Below are 20,167 nucleotides of genomic sequence, written 5' to 3' on the forward strand. Positions count from 1 at the left end.
TCTGAATATTTGTAATTGTATTTAGGGATAGTATTTGGGCTCGAGATAACTTATGGGGATGAAATAGTATCAGACAGGGGAAACAAAGAAAGGGCATAAACATTTCCTGGCCACTTCTAATAACATTGCCAACACCATGCCCCACAATTTCTCAAGTCTAAATGTCCTTGCACAGTTACAGTGACATTAAACTGGAAAATCCAGTAACGACTGGATTCAAAGCCTGATGAGGCTGTATCCAGAAACACAGCTATGAGCACTTCCCTCTGAAATTCTGCAGGAATCAGATGCAAAGAGAGAGCCTTGGCCATTTCTATTTTCATTGTTTGGGTTTTCTTCCCAGGCAACAGCAAAGTGCCAAGAAGCTCACATATGGATTCCATCCCAAAATAACACTTGTCTGCTCCCTGAAACTATTAAAGCTAAGGCTCATGGGACATTTACAATGCAATTTCTTTATTATTAATTTGGCAAGTGGTGTGCTTTTTTATAAGCTCACCCATTCTACAGACTTGACACACTCCCTCTCCCTCCTCCAGTGTCTAAAGCACTAAAACAAACCAGAGAGAGCCACACGCTGCCCTGTGTCACACGCATGCCACCACACAGGTCCGAGGAGGCTGCTCAGACACTCGAGGACACACCACGGCCAGCAGAGCCTCCAGAGCTACCCAGTACATGGAAACACCACTCGTGGCCTGTCCAGTTGTGTTTCATGCACAGAGCACCTTGAGACCAGTAAAGATTTGTTCTAGTTTTCCACCTCAGTGAACTGATCATTTTGAAGCGACTTTAAATAAAACCACCTAAACAGATGGACAGTTTCAAGTCTCACAGCCTTGTTTATACATTTCCACCTGTTTGCAATCACTGGAGTAACAATTAAGTGAAGAAACAAGATTAGCAGTGAACAGCCCAGAGTCTACAAATTTGAACAAGCTAAAGTACGTCTTTAATACATGAAATCAAAACAACCAACTGGCAATCCTTTTGCTTTGTCACTATTAAAGCATACACTATTTTTTAATCCAGAATCTCACTGTATAGTAACAGCTAAAATCACTTATATCACCACCTTAAGCAAACTGAAGTACAAAACTATGAAGCAATTTACTTAATACTCTATCAGCAGTCAGCAGGAGAATTAGGATTAGGAATCATGATGCCACACACCCTGCACTAGCCAGTAAACAAGAGAGCAAGGAAAAACCCCAACAGTAAAAACAACAACAGAAACCCCACATTCAGGATGAGAAGTCTCAAATTATTCTGATGCTAAATGGTAGAAGCATCCCAAAGCCAGTATGTTTAACAAAAAGGCCATTTCAGCCTTACTGCTCTGTTAAGCCAAAACCACAGACAAATAAATATAAGTGCAAATACCTGTCTCCTGGATCTTGGTAACTGTCAGTAACAAGAGTGGATGGAACACCAACTTTTTCCATTATTTGCTTTAACTAGATGGGGTTGCTATTTAAACTCTAAAGAGCTATGTGAGATAATCCAGAGGGTGCCTAGAAGTGCTCACTCCAAGTTAAAAAATAGACACTAGGGCAATTTGGTGGCTCAGAGTCAACCTAGTTCTTGCCTAATTACAATCACATTAAATGACAGTGCTCCTCCAGAACAAATGATCTAGTGATTATCCTCTACCCGGAAAAGTCAACAAGCAGCACATGAGGGAGGTGGCCTCACAACCACACACACCAAGGAAAAGCCTCCCGAGAACTGCACATCCATTTATTTCCGAATTAAAATCTGTGTTGCCAATAGCACAGTAATGCAGGATCCTCTTACCAGTGACCTCTGCTAGAGAATGAGTAACATGTAGCTTGCATATTAATTCATCTTCAGACTTCACCTCCAACAGGCGCCAGCAGTGTTGTGCAACAAGGTCTGACAGCAGCACCAGCCAACCAAAAGCTTTCATTAAAGTTGTCAGAAATTCCCTGAAGATAAAACCCCACCACTTCTCCTCCCCAACAGATTTTTCTGATTCTATAGCTATAAAAATTGGATTCTGAACATTCTTGCCCATGGCATTCAGATATGATTCAGATATAGTCATTATACTCTGAGTCAGTATGCACTACACCAGTTAAACCAGTCCCAACTGGGACTTCTGCCAACAATTATTATATGTTGAACATCCATCCATCAATTATGATACAATTAGAAGTGCAGCATCTGAAAAAATTAAGTAAGAATGACCACCGTAAACTATGACTATTAGAGTGGCATCTTCAGAGGTAATTTTTTAAAAGTTTTTTAAAAGTTTTTTAAAAGTTTTTTAAAAGTTTCATGGCCACAAGAACATTTATATATATTTTTTAAGGTTAACTATTTTGCTTTTGGAAGCTTTCCCCCTTATTTTGTCTGAATTCCTTTACAATTCAAGCATATCAAATCTAGTGTATTCCATGAGAACAAGAATGTCAAATTGATTGGTCTAAGTATCTCCGCCAGTATTTAAGTAAGCATGAAGCAAACAAACAGTGAAACAAAGAGTGAAACAAGTTTTTTTTCATTTCACACTTCAGAAAACTAGGCATTCCTAGCAGCATTCAGAAAATCTGCTGAATTTGAGCTCAACTAGGCTTTCAACACAGGTAAACAAAAGCCAGCCCCACTTATTCTCATCTGAAAATGTGATGTAGCTGCCAAGCTCCTCCAGCCTTTCAGACTGGGCCCATAAAATAACTTTGACCAGCTTTAAGGTAACAAAAACATAATAGGTTTAAATTCAATGTTCTTATTGGTTTTGTTTCTAAGTCACTTTAGATTCATGTTTTCAAGTATTTTTCCTTTAGCTGCTGGAGTAAGAAAAAAAAAAGACAGAAAAAAAAGACTGAAAAAGAGAAGAAAAAGAAGAAAAAGAAAGTAATCTTGACAATGACACCATGTATTTTCAATTTCTCTTTTTCATAAAATTTGCAGTGCTTCAGCAATATCCAAGAGTCAGAGCATACCTGGACCTTAGTGAAACAAATTTACATCCTACAACTCATGGCTGTGACCAGCACATGTATTCTGCATCTGAAGCATTAATAAAATACTAAAAAATAAAATATCAAACACCAAGGGGAAATAACTGCAGTCATATTCTATCATGTTAAGTTTGCACTTTTTAAAGTAACGTCACATCTGTTAACACTACAACCATGAAAAGTACCAGAAATAGAAATCTGACAACACTGCCTCTGGAATGAGGTTGTTTCAGATTCTCACAATACTGGATTATCAAAATAACTCCCATGAAACTGGTATATACCAAAGCCATTAATAGCACAGATTTATATTATATTTAGATTTATATTTATACTACAGTCTTGGCATCAGGTTCTCTCATTCTCTGCCATTCCCTCCCTCCCTCTCTCTTTGAAAGAGGATAGCAATTCCAAAACAAAAATGTGCCTCCCCTTAATATTGTGCCTCCCTAGTATTTCCAGTGCTTCCATGAAAATCTGAGATGCTAGCAGCATTTCTGCTCGGTATGTTTTGCATAAGACATTTCTAGACACTAAAAACAGGTACCTAAACTTTACCACAGACTAATTTTGGGCTACCAGATCCCAGCTCCTAATGGGAAATCCTCCTTAACGTGACTGCATTCCCATCTTCCATAAGGAAATTCTTTCTGAAAGTAAGGATTTCTTACACAAGTAAGGGTAAACGTCATGAGGACTTCAATGCATGAACGGCTTCCTTTGGATCCTGTACAACATTTAGCAAACTGTCAGCACTTAACCATAACAAATGTTAAGGAAATACTTAGAAAAAAATATAGGCATTACTCTGACTTGACTTCCATCAATCTGAATCAAGAGGAACACAGCTGAAGTTTTAAATAAATTTATGACACAAAGGTAAACCTGCCAATGACTGCAACAAGGTGAAGATTTTTTGACAGGGAATGGTATAAAATCCCTCTCTTATTACATGCTATATATAGTTACATTCATTAAATGCTCCCATATCTGACAAACCAGCTGACAGAGAGATTCAAATAATGCCACCACTTAAGACATATTGCTCAAACATATTCATTGGAAATTGGAAAGCATTGGAAATGCATCACAGGATCCATCACTTAGCCCTGGACACTGCAACCTGCACAACCTGGCCAATCATATGATGCACTAAGACGTTTTTCTCAAATTAGATTCCATTTGGAGCATCAAAAGATATGTAACACTTCCAAAACACTTCCCCAGAAATACCACCAATGTGAATCACAAATGCAACATGGCATTTAAGCATGAGGTTAAATGTTTCTGTTTCTACATCAGACATACATTTCCCCTTCTGTTGAATATCCTCTCATCATCACACTGTATGACTTCTCAAAATAACGAAGCTAAACTTTGAAGATACACCTCCCACAAACAGAATACTGACAATTACTAGATACTGTTGTTTTTAACTCTGCAGCAGTCCAGACATGTGATAAGGATACAGACTTCATCTGTCTTTTATGTTCTATGCTTAGAACCTTGAGAGCTGTGGACTAAATTCTTGGCTCAACCAAACCTCCAATGCGATTTTGTAAAACCAACCTAGTGCCTGCACTTTGATTCCCAAACTATAAACTAAGAGTGATATCATTCCTTTTATTTTGAACTCTATCTTCTTTACTTACTGTAATTGTTTTATAGCAAAGATGGTTTTAGGTATACCTAACAGTGAAAAGGCTGGGCCCTTGTCTAGTGCTGCTGCATGCTCCTGTGGTCACACAGTTAATCACACCAGGTGTAATTCTCAAACAATTTCTGACCCCATTTGATTTCCTCCTTATTCATATTTGTGCAATCCAGTGTCTAAGGCTCTGCTCTCCCAGTGTGCACTGCAATAATTATTATAAAACCTCTGCCACTGATTATTTATTGACTTGAAAGCTTCTATCCAAAATCTGACTTTGATTAATCTTTTGACTGCAATAAGAAGCATATCCTCTCTCTCTCTAGTACATGTATCTCAACTCAGCTGTTTGCAAACTCCTGCAGGCCAATACTGTGCCACCTTGTAAGCTCTCTTCTACCAACACTTCTACAAGGAAGGTAAGAAAATCCTGTTTTACTAACAAGCAAAAAAAATCCCAAGAAATGTGCGGTTTATGTTTAGTTTTGGAGCTTCACGGACGACTTACCGGTGATAGGCTTCCCGGCGGTACTTTTTCAGAGCATGTCCATCCATGTTTGCAGGGAGATCTGCTGCATTCTGCAGTCGGTCGCTCCATGAGGTTGTCATCTTCAAATGCTTACTTATTTCTGAAAGAGACAGAAAAGAAAAGCTTCCTTAAGTTCAAGGTTTGTTTTGCCAGAAGTTGTGTTTCCTGGTATGAAGGAACTCCTGTGCCACTCAGGAAGTCTTGCAAAGTACCAGGTGGAATGACCTGAGTATGCAGGTCAAGTAAGACACTGCTCTTTGAGATGTTAAAACAGAGAGCTGGGAAGGCTGTTTTATATGGCTGCAAAGATATTCCTATCCATTGCGGCGAAAATGCCTTTACAAACAGAGACCTTGTTTTCATTGCTGAAAAGGGGTATTTTTTGATGCTAGAGTTACCAATATGCATTAGCTGTAGGTGACAGAAAACCCTTAATACATGAGATAAATTCAGCAGTGTAAACCATACAAGCCCCACTGGGACTGACCTTGCCACTTTTACCACAGAGTGAAAACAAAGAGCCTTGTCCCTGGCCATTTGATCTCTAAGCAAAGACAAAGCTTCAAACTGATGCTAAATTAGCAGAAACAATTGGAAGGAAAGTAGAAAGATGATCCTTTGTCCTCTGCAGGTCAGACGCACTCAGGCAGAGCAAGAACACACTGCAAACCTGTAACATGAGCGATGCAAATATTCACCAGCAGATCTTCACAAACATGAGCACCCCTTCTCAAGTGCTGGCTGTCACCACCAAACCACAGACAGTCCTTCTCATCAGGAGGGCCCTGCCATGAGGAGAGAGGGGCACATTTCCCAATTTTGTTATTAGCACACTGGGGCAATCCTGCTCACGTGCTCCTCCAGCCAGACACGCGCTGCTGCATTCCCTGGCACCAGGTGGGGTTATGAAGCAGCCCCATGGTGGGTCAGTTCAGCTCACCAGTCCAAGTCCTCACCTATCAAAACCAACTGACCGAAGGTGAGGAAAGGCTGAGTAGACCCCACTGGTCAGCTGAACCCAAACTGAGCCCAGCTCCACCTGCCACAACACTGTCATTAGAGCTGGTGGGGAGAACAGGGTGGGAACACAATCCACAGTGATACCAAATTAGGTATTACATGAAACCACATTCTTGTGTAACCCACACAACTGCTGGACTGCAGGTCTTGGCTTGTTTGCTCTTCTTAAAAGAAACAAAAACACCCACAATCTATATGGGTAATGATATAGCAACTATATGTGGACACCTCTAAAATATGACTGCATTCATTTTAGAGGAGGGAATTTAAAGATTCCAGCAAAGTAGAGAGCAGAGCAAGTATAGAAACCAGTGCTAGAAGTCCCAGCGCTCTCAGTGTCACATACATGCTCCTCAAGGAAATGTGTATAATTTCTTCATTTTAAACTCTATTAAAGAGCAACAGTTCCAATTGTCACAGCACTTCTTAGTAGATTTACCTACTATCTGCTGGTCATAAACATCAAACAGAGAGTAAACAGCTTGTCTGTAAAAAATACGTTCCTCCTCCTCCAGCATTCTCCCAGTTACTATAACCAAGGTTTACAAATGCATTTTCTGCCACATCCTAAAGGTCACCAAATTCAGGCCCTGGCAGGCAGCCCAAGAGACCACATGCCATTGCTGAGTGAGAGCTCTCCCCCTGAATTCCCTGCCACACACCCAGGAGAGGAGGTCACCACAGCGAGAGGGTGACAGGCCATTCCAGCCAGCCACAACTTCCACAACAGGGCATGCAGGGAGAATCAGCTTCCAAAATAGCCCCAGCCACAGCCACCAAGGGCTTTACAAGTAATTACCAGCTATCTATTTAAGCCATGCCCAAAGGCAGACAGAAGGCAGCACAGGACACAGAACTCAACGCCCCTCAAGCAGCGACCTGCTCCCATTTCTCTCGGAAGGCAGGGCACTGCCTGCAGCAAGGCTCCTCAGGGACAGCAAGGGCTGCTCGGGAGAGGAGCAGTGCTCCTGCAAGGGTCACAGACTCAGCCAAGGCATGCAGCAGAGGGAAACACCCAAGTCTGCAAACTACAGCAGGGGCTTGTGCTCTCTGAGGGTGGAAAAGCAGCTACCCCACGGACATTTCACGATGGTCCAGATCATCACCACCTTGGTGTATTTTGAAGCTACTAGCTAGCCTAGAGCCCCAGATTTGGGTCCGAGAGACACACTCATTGAAGGCCTCCAAAAGGCACATTAAAAAGCTCTGAAAAAACCGTTGCATGGCTGGCCTTAGGACTGTTAGACAGCTCTGGGGCTAGTCCTGCAAACAAGTCCAAATCCAAGCTTCCTGCTGTTTAGAAGGGGTACACCACTCTGCTTACCCAGCCAGACACTTAGCAGGATTCAAAGATTTACACCCACAGACTACACCAGAGACATCATGTTCTGCCAGCCTCTTCCCATTTCTTCTGCTTCCCATCACCCCAACACCACATCAGATGCTGACACAGGTACTAAGCTAGGACTGCTTCAGAGGCCATCCATGCCAGGCAGCTGACAGTATAAACCAACAGTATCCTACAAAATACCCTAAAATCCAGATGGCAGAAGAATTTTAGCAGGCTACGTTTATAATATCCATTCTAATATAAGGAATCGGTGAAGCAGTTTGAGCTCCTCTGTGATAAAACCCTCCTCTACAGTACGAGAAACCAGACAGCATCATTTCATGTGTGTTGGGATTCAAAAATCTGAGACTTGAGGAAACCACAAAAATCTGAGTTTCCATAATTAAGCAAAGAAGGCCTGAATTATTTTAATAATCTAGCAGTATTTTGCTGCAGATGCAATCAACAGAGTTTGCAGGCAGGACAAGGTTTGTAGACAGAGGCAGTATCTAATAAATAGACTGACTGGTATGACTGGAAAAAATAGACAGGCTCTTGGGTACACAAACTTTCATGTTTTCAAATTCTAAATGTTCTTCTAATGAAAAATATTATCCCTACCTTCAAGCTTTGCCTTGATTTATTAAAATATTTCTTCTAATGTTCATACAGCATTAAGTAGCAAAAAATTATGCTGAAGGTTTCTATTACACGTACTCAAAGGCAGGCTTACAGCTTTGCAGGCTCCACTGACACTGTGACAACAGCTTGCTGCCCTGAAACAAAACAGTGACAACTGACAAAATATATTGTGAGGGACCTCCGCCATCTGAAAGTCTTACTCATGCAAAAAGCCTCACAGACTTCACTGAAATTATTCTGTGCTTCAAAGGCATAAAAATCAGCCTGCTTGCCTGGGTAACAAACCTGGGACCTGGTCCCTGAATACAAATTCCCTCTTTCAAATAGAGAGAGAAAAATAAGAAGGACAGAATCACTCCATACACTTGTAAGCCACTGGAATAAACATCTCAGAGAGCAGGCAGACAGCCGGGCAGGATTCTCAACTCCAAGCAACTGAAATATGATGCATCTTTCTTTCGTTACGTATCTATTTTTGAAATCAATAATCTGTAAATAGCTTCACATAAAAATAGAAATCTTTTCATAGATAAAGCCTGTCAGAACACATCCCCATAATTTATTGCAAACATGCTCCTTGCTTGTGCTGTCTTAATTAAGCATCTGATAGCATTTATGGTACATGATTCCTTTTGAAAAGGTATTTAAATCTCAGCTGCAAAGCTTTGATACGGAGTTGTTGCCCAGCACATATGCTTTGCTTCAAAAGAACGTGAGATTTTTAGCATATATTTTGAATTAAGTCCATTTGTCAGATTTTAGATTATTCAAAGTATTATCCATAGTGTATTTTTTCAAATACTCATATAAATTAAATAAAATATTCTGAAGCATTTTCCTTCAAGTTTTACTATTAATTTTATATCTTTTTTGGGCAGCAAATAGTTAGAAATTTCTGCACCTGATAATATCTGACATGCTCATGCTAAATGCACTGACTGCCTCTCTTTTTTTCTGAGTTCATCTTGACACTTTGATGATGCAATGCCAAATCAGTGGCATACATACTAAAACAGAGATGAACAGAACTCAGGTGAAATCCCACTATTTCCAGGATATTCTCCAAGAGCTTATACAGCCGAAAACAAAAGCATCCCTAAGTGAGGCCAAGGTTGTAGCGTACTCACACTGACTCACCGTGCACTACATCTGCCTCTGCTCACATGTTCTGCCTCAAGAATCATTAATACCTTGGCAGCACAGCCCACACACGTACGTGCACAGTGAGAAAATCACCACACCCAACGTTCTCTGCTCAGGAGCTGTGTCTAGTCGGAGCTGTGGGAGGACAGACGAGTCTTGTGACGCCCTTGCCAAGCCTGGAGCAGCTCCTGGCTCCCCGCTGCAGCGCTGCTCCATCTCAAAGTGCTTTGTGGGGTCTCAGCAAGGGAGGAGCAAAGCATCCTAAAACCCTGAGGACTGCAAAAAGCAAAGGGAGCAGGAATAGGGTTGGCTTGTTCATGACTCATGTCGAATTCCTGGTCTGGGTCATGATAAAGCCTCACGAATAGGGCAGGGGAGGGGAAAAGTGACATTTTCTGCAGCTTAGGAGACTGTCCCTGTAAGGGTCTAGGAGCATTCCACTCCCACCACTGAGAGCAGAAGTAGCTTGCACCTTGTTCAGGCTAGGCACCTGGGACAGCGAGCACTGCAGGAGGTGAAATCCACTCAGGTTAGCATCACACCTCCTGATCCTCTAGGATGGACAGCAAAAAGTGGCCAGGACTGTGTCATCCCCCTCAATGGCACCTCCCAGTGCCACTGTGCAAGCAGGGGCTGGGCAGGCTCCTGGCCTCACCAGAAGTGCCATTCTCACACCTGCAACCCCAAAGCACTTCACCAGCTCCCGTTCACATAATACATTTCGGGGCAGCAGAAGTGCTGTCCCCATTTTGTCAGCTAGGGATAGCAAGGCACAGAGAAGGCAATAACACAGAGCAAGGGAAGCAAATGCAGAAGCACTAATTCCTCAGTCCCTGTGCTAAAAGTCAGTCTGAGTTCCTAGAGCTGTCAGCATGAATCACAGATACCACTGCATGCTCCTAGCCAAATTCAAATTGCAATGCTTAGCCTCAACTGGCAGACACAGAGAGGTCAGCCTGCACTTCTGCGTGACAGAAGCCACAGAGCAGCAGGCTTCTGGTGGGCTCCAAGACACAGGGAATGCATGGATGCCAAATGATGCTCTGATTTTATTCTGAATTGCAGCCCTACACACTAGCTGTTAGTTCACATAGCTCCTTCCCTATCCCCCATAGTCCTGGGATGACAATTCAAACCACTCTTGTCTTTTACTGCCAACACTTCTGCTTGATGGCCAAAGGCAAACTGTTTCCAAAAGGTGTTTTTAATTAGCGACGCTTTTGGAAAACTACTATGTCCATGACTTGAGAGATAAGCAGTGATGCTTGTAAGTGATCTAAATCAGAAAATTGACTTTTTTTCTCCTCCCCTCCTTGTGCCTGAAGTTAAATTCTTCACTTGAAGATCTTCCACTTCTGTGTGGTTGCCTATCTGACAGCAAGGCTTCACGTTCATTATAGCAGGATGGGCAAAACACATCCTTCATATTAGAAAACTAAATTACTTCCAAGAGACACTTCAAAGTGTACTCTCACCTCATGGTAATTGAGGTTGGCTTTAAGCAGGATAATTCTGTATACTGATTACAGGGCATTAAAGAGGTAGAGGGCTGCTGTTAAGAACCTGTTAAGGTTAACCACAGATGTGTAGTGAGCTTACAGGTGCCACCTGTGGTATCCAAAGATCCACTGGATTACATTAGCCTGATAACACTCTCCTTGCTCCATGGATCATACTAAACCTCCTAGCTCCAAGCCTACAATCTCTGACCCTGGCTCTGACTCTTCCTACACGAAGGGGGTAGCAATTACTCTTGGACACCACCACAGTGTTTACATCATGAAGCTGCTTTTTCAAGAGCGTGCTTTCAGTGAAATTGGTAAAGCATTCCCAGTTGTATGTTCATTTGACTACGGTCTGACTGGTAGACAATGGTAACTCATGGACTATTTCTGAACAGGTAAGGTATAAGAAAGGAGAATTCCACTCATCCCACTTATTATGGGATTTGATCTAATTTCAGGCTGAATTTTATCTGTTTTAAAGCCAGATACTAAAGTAATGTCTGTGTATGAAATACATTGTAAAATATATTTAACAAAACCCTGCTTATTTTACATGGATTTTTAAATCAGAATTTTTCTACTGACAACCATACCCACAGAGTGGCTGTGCATTTCCTAGAGCTCCAGCAATACTGCAAGACCCCAATGCATTAGACACACTAAAACCCAGAAATAAATTAATTTGGAATTTCTTCTCATGTCCATCCATTTCTATCCAAGGAGTTCTATTCTTTTGTGAATTCCAAGCAGCACTAGTTCATTAAAATATTTTAAGTATTATTTAATTATCATCAATGTTATGGATGGTTAGAATAGAATTTGGAAAATGATGAAATCTGCAGTGCAACTCTGAGGAGCAAACTTCAAATCTGACCCTTTCTGAGTACCATGAGACCATCCATTCTCCTCATCTATCTGCAAATTAGCTTAATGCCAGGAACTCCATTCTCCGGTGAGCTAATACGTGTATTTTCTACATTCCCTATAGCTCGTGCTTCTCACCATCTCTTCCAGAACTACCATTTTAGTTATTTCCAATTTACACAAAGAGTTTGTTAGGGGTAATGCTATTTCTCCACTTCTCTAACTCTAGTGTGCCCCACTCTCCCAGCACTAGAAAAAAAAAAGAAGGATCATACTTAAGGAATGTGAGACTTGGTCCAGAAACACAAGAGCTATGTCACAGAGAAGAATTAGCGAACATGAGCTCTCATAGAAATGCTGCAGCTGCAGGTCAAAATGATCCTTGGATGTACAAGACTACCAAGCAGGACTCTCTGTCACTGACACAAACTCTGCTGGAAAACTGTCTTCAGCTGGCTGTCCCCATTCAGAATGACACTGATTATACTGAGAAAGGAATAAAGCTGAGAGAAAGTAAGGCTAGAGTGGAAGGCTGCCAGTGTACAAAGAGTAGATCTGCAGGTGATTTGAAAATGGCCTAGAAGCATTTGCACACAGGCTAGCAGCCTGAATATGGAGGGTTCTCAGACTAGCAATGACAGAACAAGACCGCGTGACTGGGAGTTAAATAAATCAACCAACACAAAAATATTAACAGAGAGGAGAGTTAGCTATGACACAACAAATTTCTGAAATCATCATCAGAGGGCTCTTAATGAAGGGTGTGGGTGTTTCAATCAGCCTTTTTTCACGCAGTCAAGAATTAATGCAGAAAAGTCAAATGGTCTGAGCTATACAGCAGGTCAGTCAAACTGAGTATCATGCCTCAGGAGACTCTTCCTCACCTTATACCCCAATGCCTCAGTGGATATGAGGCTGAGGCACAACCAGTACTTTAAAGAAATCTCCAGAGAGTGGTTTCACCTGGACAAAAGGTGAATGGATAAACAAAGGCTCTTCTGAGCCAACAGCAATATAAACCATGCACCCTGATGGCCCTGGGAAACTCTCCTCCTTGGGGAAAGGCCTTCAGCAGCCTGCAACAACCTCTGCCACAGAGGTTCTCAAACTGCTGTCCAACTGAGCACCTGCCAAAGGCAAGCATGGACCTGGCTACGAAGATGTTCTCACTGCCTTTTGTTTCCAGCTGTTAAATTCCAGCAAGAAACACGTAACATAATTCAAATACTTTACTCACATTGTTTTTCCCGTAAGCAATTGCTCTAGTTGTCCAGAGTCTTGGAAGATTAAAAACGAGAGATTAATCTGATCCGTTTGCTGTAATACAGTTCACCCTACAGAAACTATTTCTAGTATATTTATTTTAAAATATTTATCAGAGTTCCCATATATTTGATTTAGCTGAAAAATTGGGCAGTAAACTTTGATGCCAGTGCCCACCACAACATGAATTCAATGTTTGAATGATACCTGCAAATACTTGATTTGCTACACAGATGAAGCCTGACAGCGTGCCAGCCAAGCTGCAGGTTTACATAAAGATCACAAAAGGCAGAAATGTCAGCATAGAAGTATGCACACTGAGTTCTGCAAATCAGAAAGGGAAGTCAAGATAATTTCTTTTTATTCCAGCTCTTTTTTTTTACATCAGAACAATGTGCTGGCAAGAACAGACAAATGTAATCCCTGGTACTCAGCAGACAGAGCACTGCTCCCCGTTCTCAAAGGAAACCGCCATCTTCTCTTCCCTTGTCACCCCTAAGTAGCACCACTGATGTTCAGCCTGTTCAAGGGTCTATTCCCAACTCAGGACAGCTGAACACCGTGTGAGTCACAGTTCCCAAAGGGAAGAACAAGATGAGACGTGCCCTCCCCAGAGAGAGAACTGGGAAGCCATCCTGCCACATACCAATTTCAAACCTAGGAGCAACTGCCACTCTAACCTGCTATTAAGGATTATACAACAGTAACTCTTTTGGCAGCAGATCAGTGTTTTAAAACAATGATGCTTTTCATTACATTCCACTGCGTTTTGGGAAGCAAATGCAGACGTAACGGGCCTTTCCAGAAGCATGGTAGCAAATGACAAAGTATTTGAGATGCACAACTGGGCTCAGTGGCACAGCCATTCTGAGAGCATGCAACCAGGGCAGCTTGGATAACGCAAACAGCCAAAAGCTCACTCAGGACATTTCTGTTGTCTTTCCTTACTGAGCTTACTGGTAAAAAAACCCTCGTCTCTCAAGATCACGTCCTTGCTTCATTAATATTTTAAGGGAAAAGCAAAGATACTGAAAATTCATTCTAGCTTTTTTCGAGTCTTGAAAAAGAAGGATGATTTTTGTAGAGACGCTTGAACCCTCTTCCATGCAGGATGGGCCCTCTCTACACATTTATGGGCTACACAAACAGACCTGACAGTAGAATCAACATCTGAACCATCTCTGCAGGCTAGAAATATGAACTCACATCTCCCTCCAGCCTTGGCAGAAAGGCTCCCCTGCTCAGCCCCGGTGAGGAGAGCCAACTGGCTGCTCAGCCTGAGTCCCAGGGCTCTAGACAAAACACTCGCCAAGGGACATGCTGCTGAGTAAAGAACTGGGGAACACTGGCTCCTCCTTCATTTAAAAAAAGGGATTGAAAATAAACACTGAGATCAACAGCTGAATACAATCCAATAATTCTGAGAACTGCTCTGTCAAAACCAGTGAGAACTTTCTTTCCCTGCTAAGAATTTTCTTTTCCAGTGCCATTCCCTTCTCCTCCCAGCTTAAGGAAAAAGCTGACCAAATGCTCATATACTAACCTGGTCTCTCTTCTTTTTGAGAACTTAGCCAACAGTAAGAGACAGATCTTTGACAAATAAACCCATCTTTCAAAAAACCAGATGACTATGGAACTATGCCAGACAGAGAATAATACCCAGCAAAGCCAGGGACTTCATACACAAAACTCAGCCAATTTTCAACTTGCTATTTGTTCACAAAACCCAAACCAAAATAATTAAGTGCTCAGCTATAAAGGGCACTGTGAAATAAATACAGAGATAATTTAGTAAGGAGGATCCTGATTCTCTGCTATCCTAACATACAGGGCTCCAGACACATACTAGCCTAATACAGACTTTATGGGCTTCCTTTTTTCATCCATAATAATGGTTACCCACCTCCCTTCCAAGAAGCCTTCCCTGAGACTGATCCAGCCTTTCAGATGAGCACAACCTGTGTGCAGGCTCAGCTCATCGAAATTGACCCTGGGCTGGCTCTCATACTCTCCTGAAGTGCTCACAAAGGCCAGAAGTACATCTTCCTTCTGCTCTGTGTTCCTCCCAGTTCAGTACCCACAGGTACCCCTGCCCTGCAACCCACACCACACAAAAGTCCTCTTTCTCCCCAGATCAGAGGCTGGCTGGTACCTAGCACTCACCATGGAGATCACAAAGACAAGTACCCACAACCTATCCTGCACTCTGCTCTCAGCAGGCAGCGGCTCCCTGCCGATGTGGAACAAGCCACACAGACCTACCACCCGAGCAAGCACAAAGATGGAACATCGGGGAACCTGAACGCTGTACAGTGTTTTGAAGTGCTCTTACTGTGTGAAGTTCCCCCCCCATCCCATAAGAACAATTCATTACTTTTCTGACCTGTTTTTTTAATCAGAGGCAAATATAGTAATTATAGTCTGCCTGATTACAAACGAAATTACAAATCTGTCCTAAGGGCACAATACTGTCCCCATCTAGATGTTATCAGCCCCCAAATCTCATTTAATCTTAACAGATGTGTAGTACCAAGGCACCACTACAGGAAACTCTATAAGTAAATTAATTTTACGAATATTTTCTTTGCAGTATACACAAGCTCTTCCAAGAGACTCTAATTTGTACAGCTTTTGTTAGGCATCCTATGTGACTAAATTCATCAGTAAAATAACTGAACATCTATGATGACTTTGAGCTCTTGCTAGGTTTCTGGCTTCTCTTTGATAACCTAACTGACTCAGCTTTATCAAGTGATTCCAAAGACCTACATCAAACCGTTTTCCAACTGAATCAACCTCTTTTCTTTGGAAACTTCTTGCTATCTGTCCAAGCAAAACACAAACCACTAAGTTTATTTGGGGAAAGAGCCACCTTTTCATGGGCCGTTCAGTTCCCTAGGTTTTAATATTAAATCAATCCTGCTGACACAGGAGCCTGTTCCCTGGCAGGAGCAGAGGAGGACTCGGAGTGTTGTCTCTGCATTTGCCTCAGCATAAGCAGTTCTCAGAAGAAACACAATGAAGTGACAGTTCTACTACATCAGCTGCAAACTGGAAGAAACCTGCCAGCCTGAAAGGTGACAGACCATTAACAAACAACTAAGAAGGCATCATCAGCACATCCCTGTTATACCAAACCTGAGCTGAGAGTTCCCAACAGCGAACCTTCCCTCTGGCCAGGACTTCTCTCTTCAGGGAATCTCAAGTACCTTGTTGACGTAGACTTGCAGATGCATTCAACAGCGAAGTCTTGTCCTGCTGCAGATGAGCAAACAGCTTGGATCCCCGGGGTTTTGAGATATCTTTAAAAACATCTGTCCCTAGCAGAGCAATATGAAAGCCCTGATTCACCCAGGACTTCTTTTTCAGCGTGTTACCTGACCTACTGTAGCCACTAAAAAAAAAGAGCTGACCACACGCCCAGCCAGCACAAAGCCTCCTGGGCAGCCACAGAAATGCCTCCTCCTAATTGCTTTCAAATCAGCAAATGAAAAACTCCCAGCCTTGCTTTGAGCGTCACAACATGGGAACACAGTTCTCTACATGGTCCAACCTTTCCAATATTTGTTCCTGACCCCCCAGCACACATTGATTTATGAGGCCTCACAGTGCGTTTTATTGCTGTCTTTGTTAATATCTACTCTCTACATGTCTGTGAAGAAAAATGAGTGGTAGATGAGTAAAACACTGTTAGTTTTTCATCATCTGTTCCCTCCTGATTGCTCAAGTTTAGCAAGCAGAGTATTTTGGCCTTGGTTCATAAAACTGGCAGTGCAATATTGAAAGAGAAGTTAAAACACATGTAAAACAAGAGGTTAAGAACCTACCTAATCTCTTATCACATGAAAAAGAAAAAAAAAAAGGTTTGATTGCAAATGTGGTTTTATCTAACTCTTACAAAGGCTACAATGTTATTTTGATCAGACATGAAAAAGTTCCCAAATTATTGAAGGCTATAGATGGACACTTCATTTCAGATCACAGCAAGTAAAACTCTTTGTTTTGGTTTTTTTTGTAACAAAGGTAAGTGATGAGGAAATGCAGCATCCCCAAACACCGAAAGACTTAAGATAGGCTGTCTTGCTGACCAGCCCTTAAACATCACTGATGCACTGACTGATAACTGCAGCATGAAGTGGAAAATGAAATTTGATTCCTGCCTCAGTTTCCGAACAGCAGAACTAACAGATGATTTACCAGTCTGGCTTGCCTCTATGCTAAATTCCTCTTTCCAGCTTCACTCAGCCGCTGGTATTCGATGATGAGGAAGCTACAGGAACTGAACTGGAAGAGCAGTTTCCAGGGTCAGTCTCGAGTTAACTGATGCTCAAACACCTGCAATTTATGGTCAACTGATCAGTTTTTTTTCTTTAGGGAAAGAACTCATCCTGACCTAAAAGAACACACTGAGAGTAACATGAGAGTAACACTAGGAACTGAACAAGCAATAAAAGAGAAACAATTATGTAGCTACTAAGGGCATCTGTTCTTAAAAGCTCTCAGGAAATACTGCATAGGGTGTCAGAAAGAACATGATTTAAGCAGAACATTTGGGACCAAATTTCACAGCCCTTTCCCGTGACTTCAAAGGCCACATACATCTTTGCACAGTCTTGAAATGGAATTGCTTTGTAACATCCAAAAAAATCAGAGAGAAAACATTTGAAATACCTTTGCCAATATGTTTTGCTATTCCTGGGGTGGGGGGAAAGATATCTTGGAGACAGAGAAAGCAAACAAAATCAGCATTAAAAGATGATTTATTTTTGATTGCAACTGTTCTATTTACTGACTTCCAAAATTACCTATGCTGCCTGCCATTTGCCAGCACTTATTCTTAGATGTTGTTATTGGTAATTGCCGTGTTATGATTACAAAGCTTGGGCATAAACCTCAGGACCTCTTTTGGTTTTCTGAGAGCAGAATATTCACATGCTCCTCTCTGACCTCTTGTTCCTAATTATTCACTGTGCATGCCTATATGTAACTCACCACCAACTGAATCAACCCAAACACCAGCAGATTTCAGCTAGTCTAGAGAACTCTGGGTGCTTTATGCTAAACCATCTTCAGTCTTCTGAATTCACCTTCCTTTCCAGGTTACTTTAAAAACTGACTACAAACTTTCTCTTGTTATAGACCATGGCCAGACACACCTGCATTTGATGCAAATGCCAAGAGGAGTATAGTCCAAGCAGTAAAGTATGAGCTGATTCCCATCCACAGCTAATATTCTCCAAAGGAGATAAGGAATACTGATTTCAGCAGCAAACACTGCCTGAACAGTGCAGCTAAATGCTTCCTCCTGAGCCCAATGGATGCAGCTGGGATGCAGCTGTTCCTACCACAGCAGTGCAGGCAGCACCTGCTGCCAGGGAAAAGGCAGGAGCTTGCACAAGAGGAGGACAACCCACCCAGAAGGTCTCACAATCCAGATCTGGCCCCCACAACTGCCAAAACTGGACCACCCCAGTTGGAAAATATTTTGGGAAAATGTACCTTCCTGGAAGGTCCAGTGAGAAGCTGCTTCCTGAAAATCTAGCAAGAATGTATCTTTAGAGTTTTATCTATTATGCCAATGTTAACAGGGAGAACTACAAGGCTTGGGTCAGAGCCAGCTAATCTAAAGGCCTGCTCTTAAATACACAGTGGAAAACCACTCTACCTCAGAGCCTCCTGCAGAAATACGTACAGGAAATTTCTGTTTTATCCCTTCCTCTGAACCAACTCTGCCAAGCAAGGTTCAATGGTAATCTTGTAGTAAGCACATAAGCAAAATAGCAAGTCTTTGAAAATATCTGAAACATAGCTAGGAGCTGTGAATACTTTATAACTAAATTAAGCTAAATTTGGACCACATAATGACTTCAAGGAGCTTTTGTTTTTAAATAAATCACTTGTGGTGAAAAGAGCTGGAATGGCAGTTATAGCGACGACCACAACCGCCTTCTTATTTACAGGCTGGGTACAACATGAGCTGCACTAGAGCACATTGTTCCTGCACATCTGTTTCTACTAACTTCACTTTGGAGCCACCTTCCAATCTCAGAAGAATCACATCTCCTTGGACCTCCCTGTCTTCTTCCATCCACCTACAGAAGCTCTGCCCACACATTTTTCAGTTTCAAAAGGTTTTAGTCCCAGCATCATTTCTATAGGTGTCTCATTACTGTGGCTCCTGCTCTCCACAGCTGATGGGCTCACACCTTTGCAGAACTTCAAATTCAAATTCAGTTTGAGCTGGTATGATGCACAGGGTAAGAACCCACTTGTTTTCTTCCTTGACTGTTAAGCATGCAGATGATCACAGTGGGGTGTCCAGCCTCCACAGTTTAGTCACAAACTAAACTCTAGTTTCTCTAGTGAAACCACCAAAAAAGGGTTGACTGTGCTGATAAATCCCACAGCAGGTATTCATGCCCAGAGGCTAAGTTAAGATCGCCAGCAAGCCACAAGTTTAAGCTCTACCATGCTGTACCAGACTTGGAAAAGTGACAGGACTAAGAGTTCTGGCACACAGCCACTCACTGCTACTATGTCTGGGGACCCAATTGTCCAGGAAATAAGAGCAAATCTGCTTTTGACTTTATAGTACGGTGCACACACTGTTACACATTCAGGTAATAACAGACTGCCGTGGGTTTTTTATGCTGAATTACTCAGGCTCCCTCCTTGATCTCATACTGCCATATAAAAATTGTATTTCTCCTAATATGGAGATTTATTTCTCCTAATATATCATACAGGCAGATCTCCCCAGCACCTTTTTAGCCCTGCAAACACATGCATGAGACTTAGTAACTACATTTATGCAGGCAGGTCTAGATTATCAACTGCTTACAGTGGCTACCTTAAAGACCAATGCAATTTTTCCAGATGTTGCTTAAGGTCTGTTTACCATATATAAAGTTCTACTTATTGTATATGCTAGATTCTCTCTGCAGTTGTGTTAAAGAAGCAGACTCATGTTATACATGTGATCTCCGTGTAGAGTGCACAGTCCCAGGTTTTAGGAACCATTCCAGTTAATAAGTCACAATGATTAAAAAACAAAATACAGCTCATTGCTACAAGCATCATAATCACAACACATAGTAATTTCTTTAATAGTACAAAACAGACATTTTAAAATAGGAAATATTTATATCAATGTGCTCTTCAAAGATACTCATAAAGAATAAGATTCAGCACAGAAGAGCCAACTCTTGAAGACTTGGATTTTGGCCATTTCAA

At 41.9% G+C, this 20,167-nt stretch overlaps 1 protein-coding gene across 5 annotated transcripts in view; it reads right to left on the bottom strand.

The window, feature by feature from the left end:
- NT5C2 (5'-nucleotidase, cytosolic II) overlaps positions 1-20,167 on the bottom strand; it is a 59,875-nt gene that overhangs the window by 36,522 nt on the left and 3,186 nt on the right. The window contains exons 1-2 of one of the 5 annotated variants that reach the window (XM_068197960.1): positions 16,144-16,331; positions 5,147-5,267 (exon numbers count right to left, since the gene is read on the bottom strand). In XM_068197960.1, the coding sequence (XP_068054061.1) occupies positions 5,147-5,247 (101 nt within the window). In that variant the 5' untranslated portion in view covers positions 5,248-5,267; positions 16,144-16,331. Of the gene's footprint in view, positions 1-5,146; positions 5,268-16,072; positions 16,332-20,167 lie in introns of those variants that run through there. The other 4 variants (XM_068197957.1, XM_068197956.1, XM_068197959.1 and 1 more) reach the window with 4 other exon arrangements.

This window comes from Anomalospiza imberbis, chromosome 8, assembly GCF_031753505.1.
Source record: "Anomalospiza imberbis isolate Cuckoo-Finch-1a 21T00152 chromosome 8, ASM3175350v1, whole genome shotgun sequence".
NCBI classification, from domain to species: Eukaryota; Metazoa; Chordata; class Aves; order Passeriformes; family Viduidae; genus Anomalospiza; species Anomalospiza imberbis.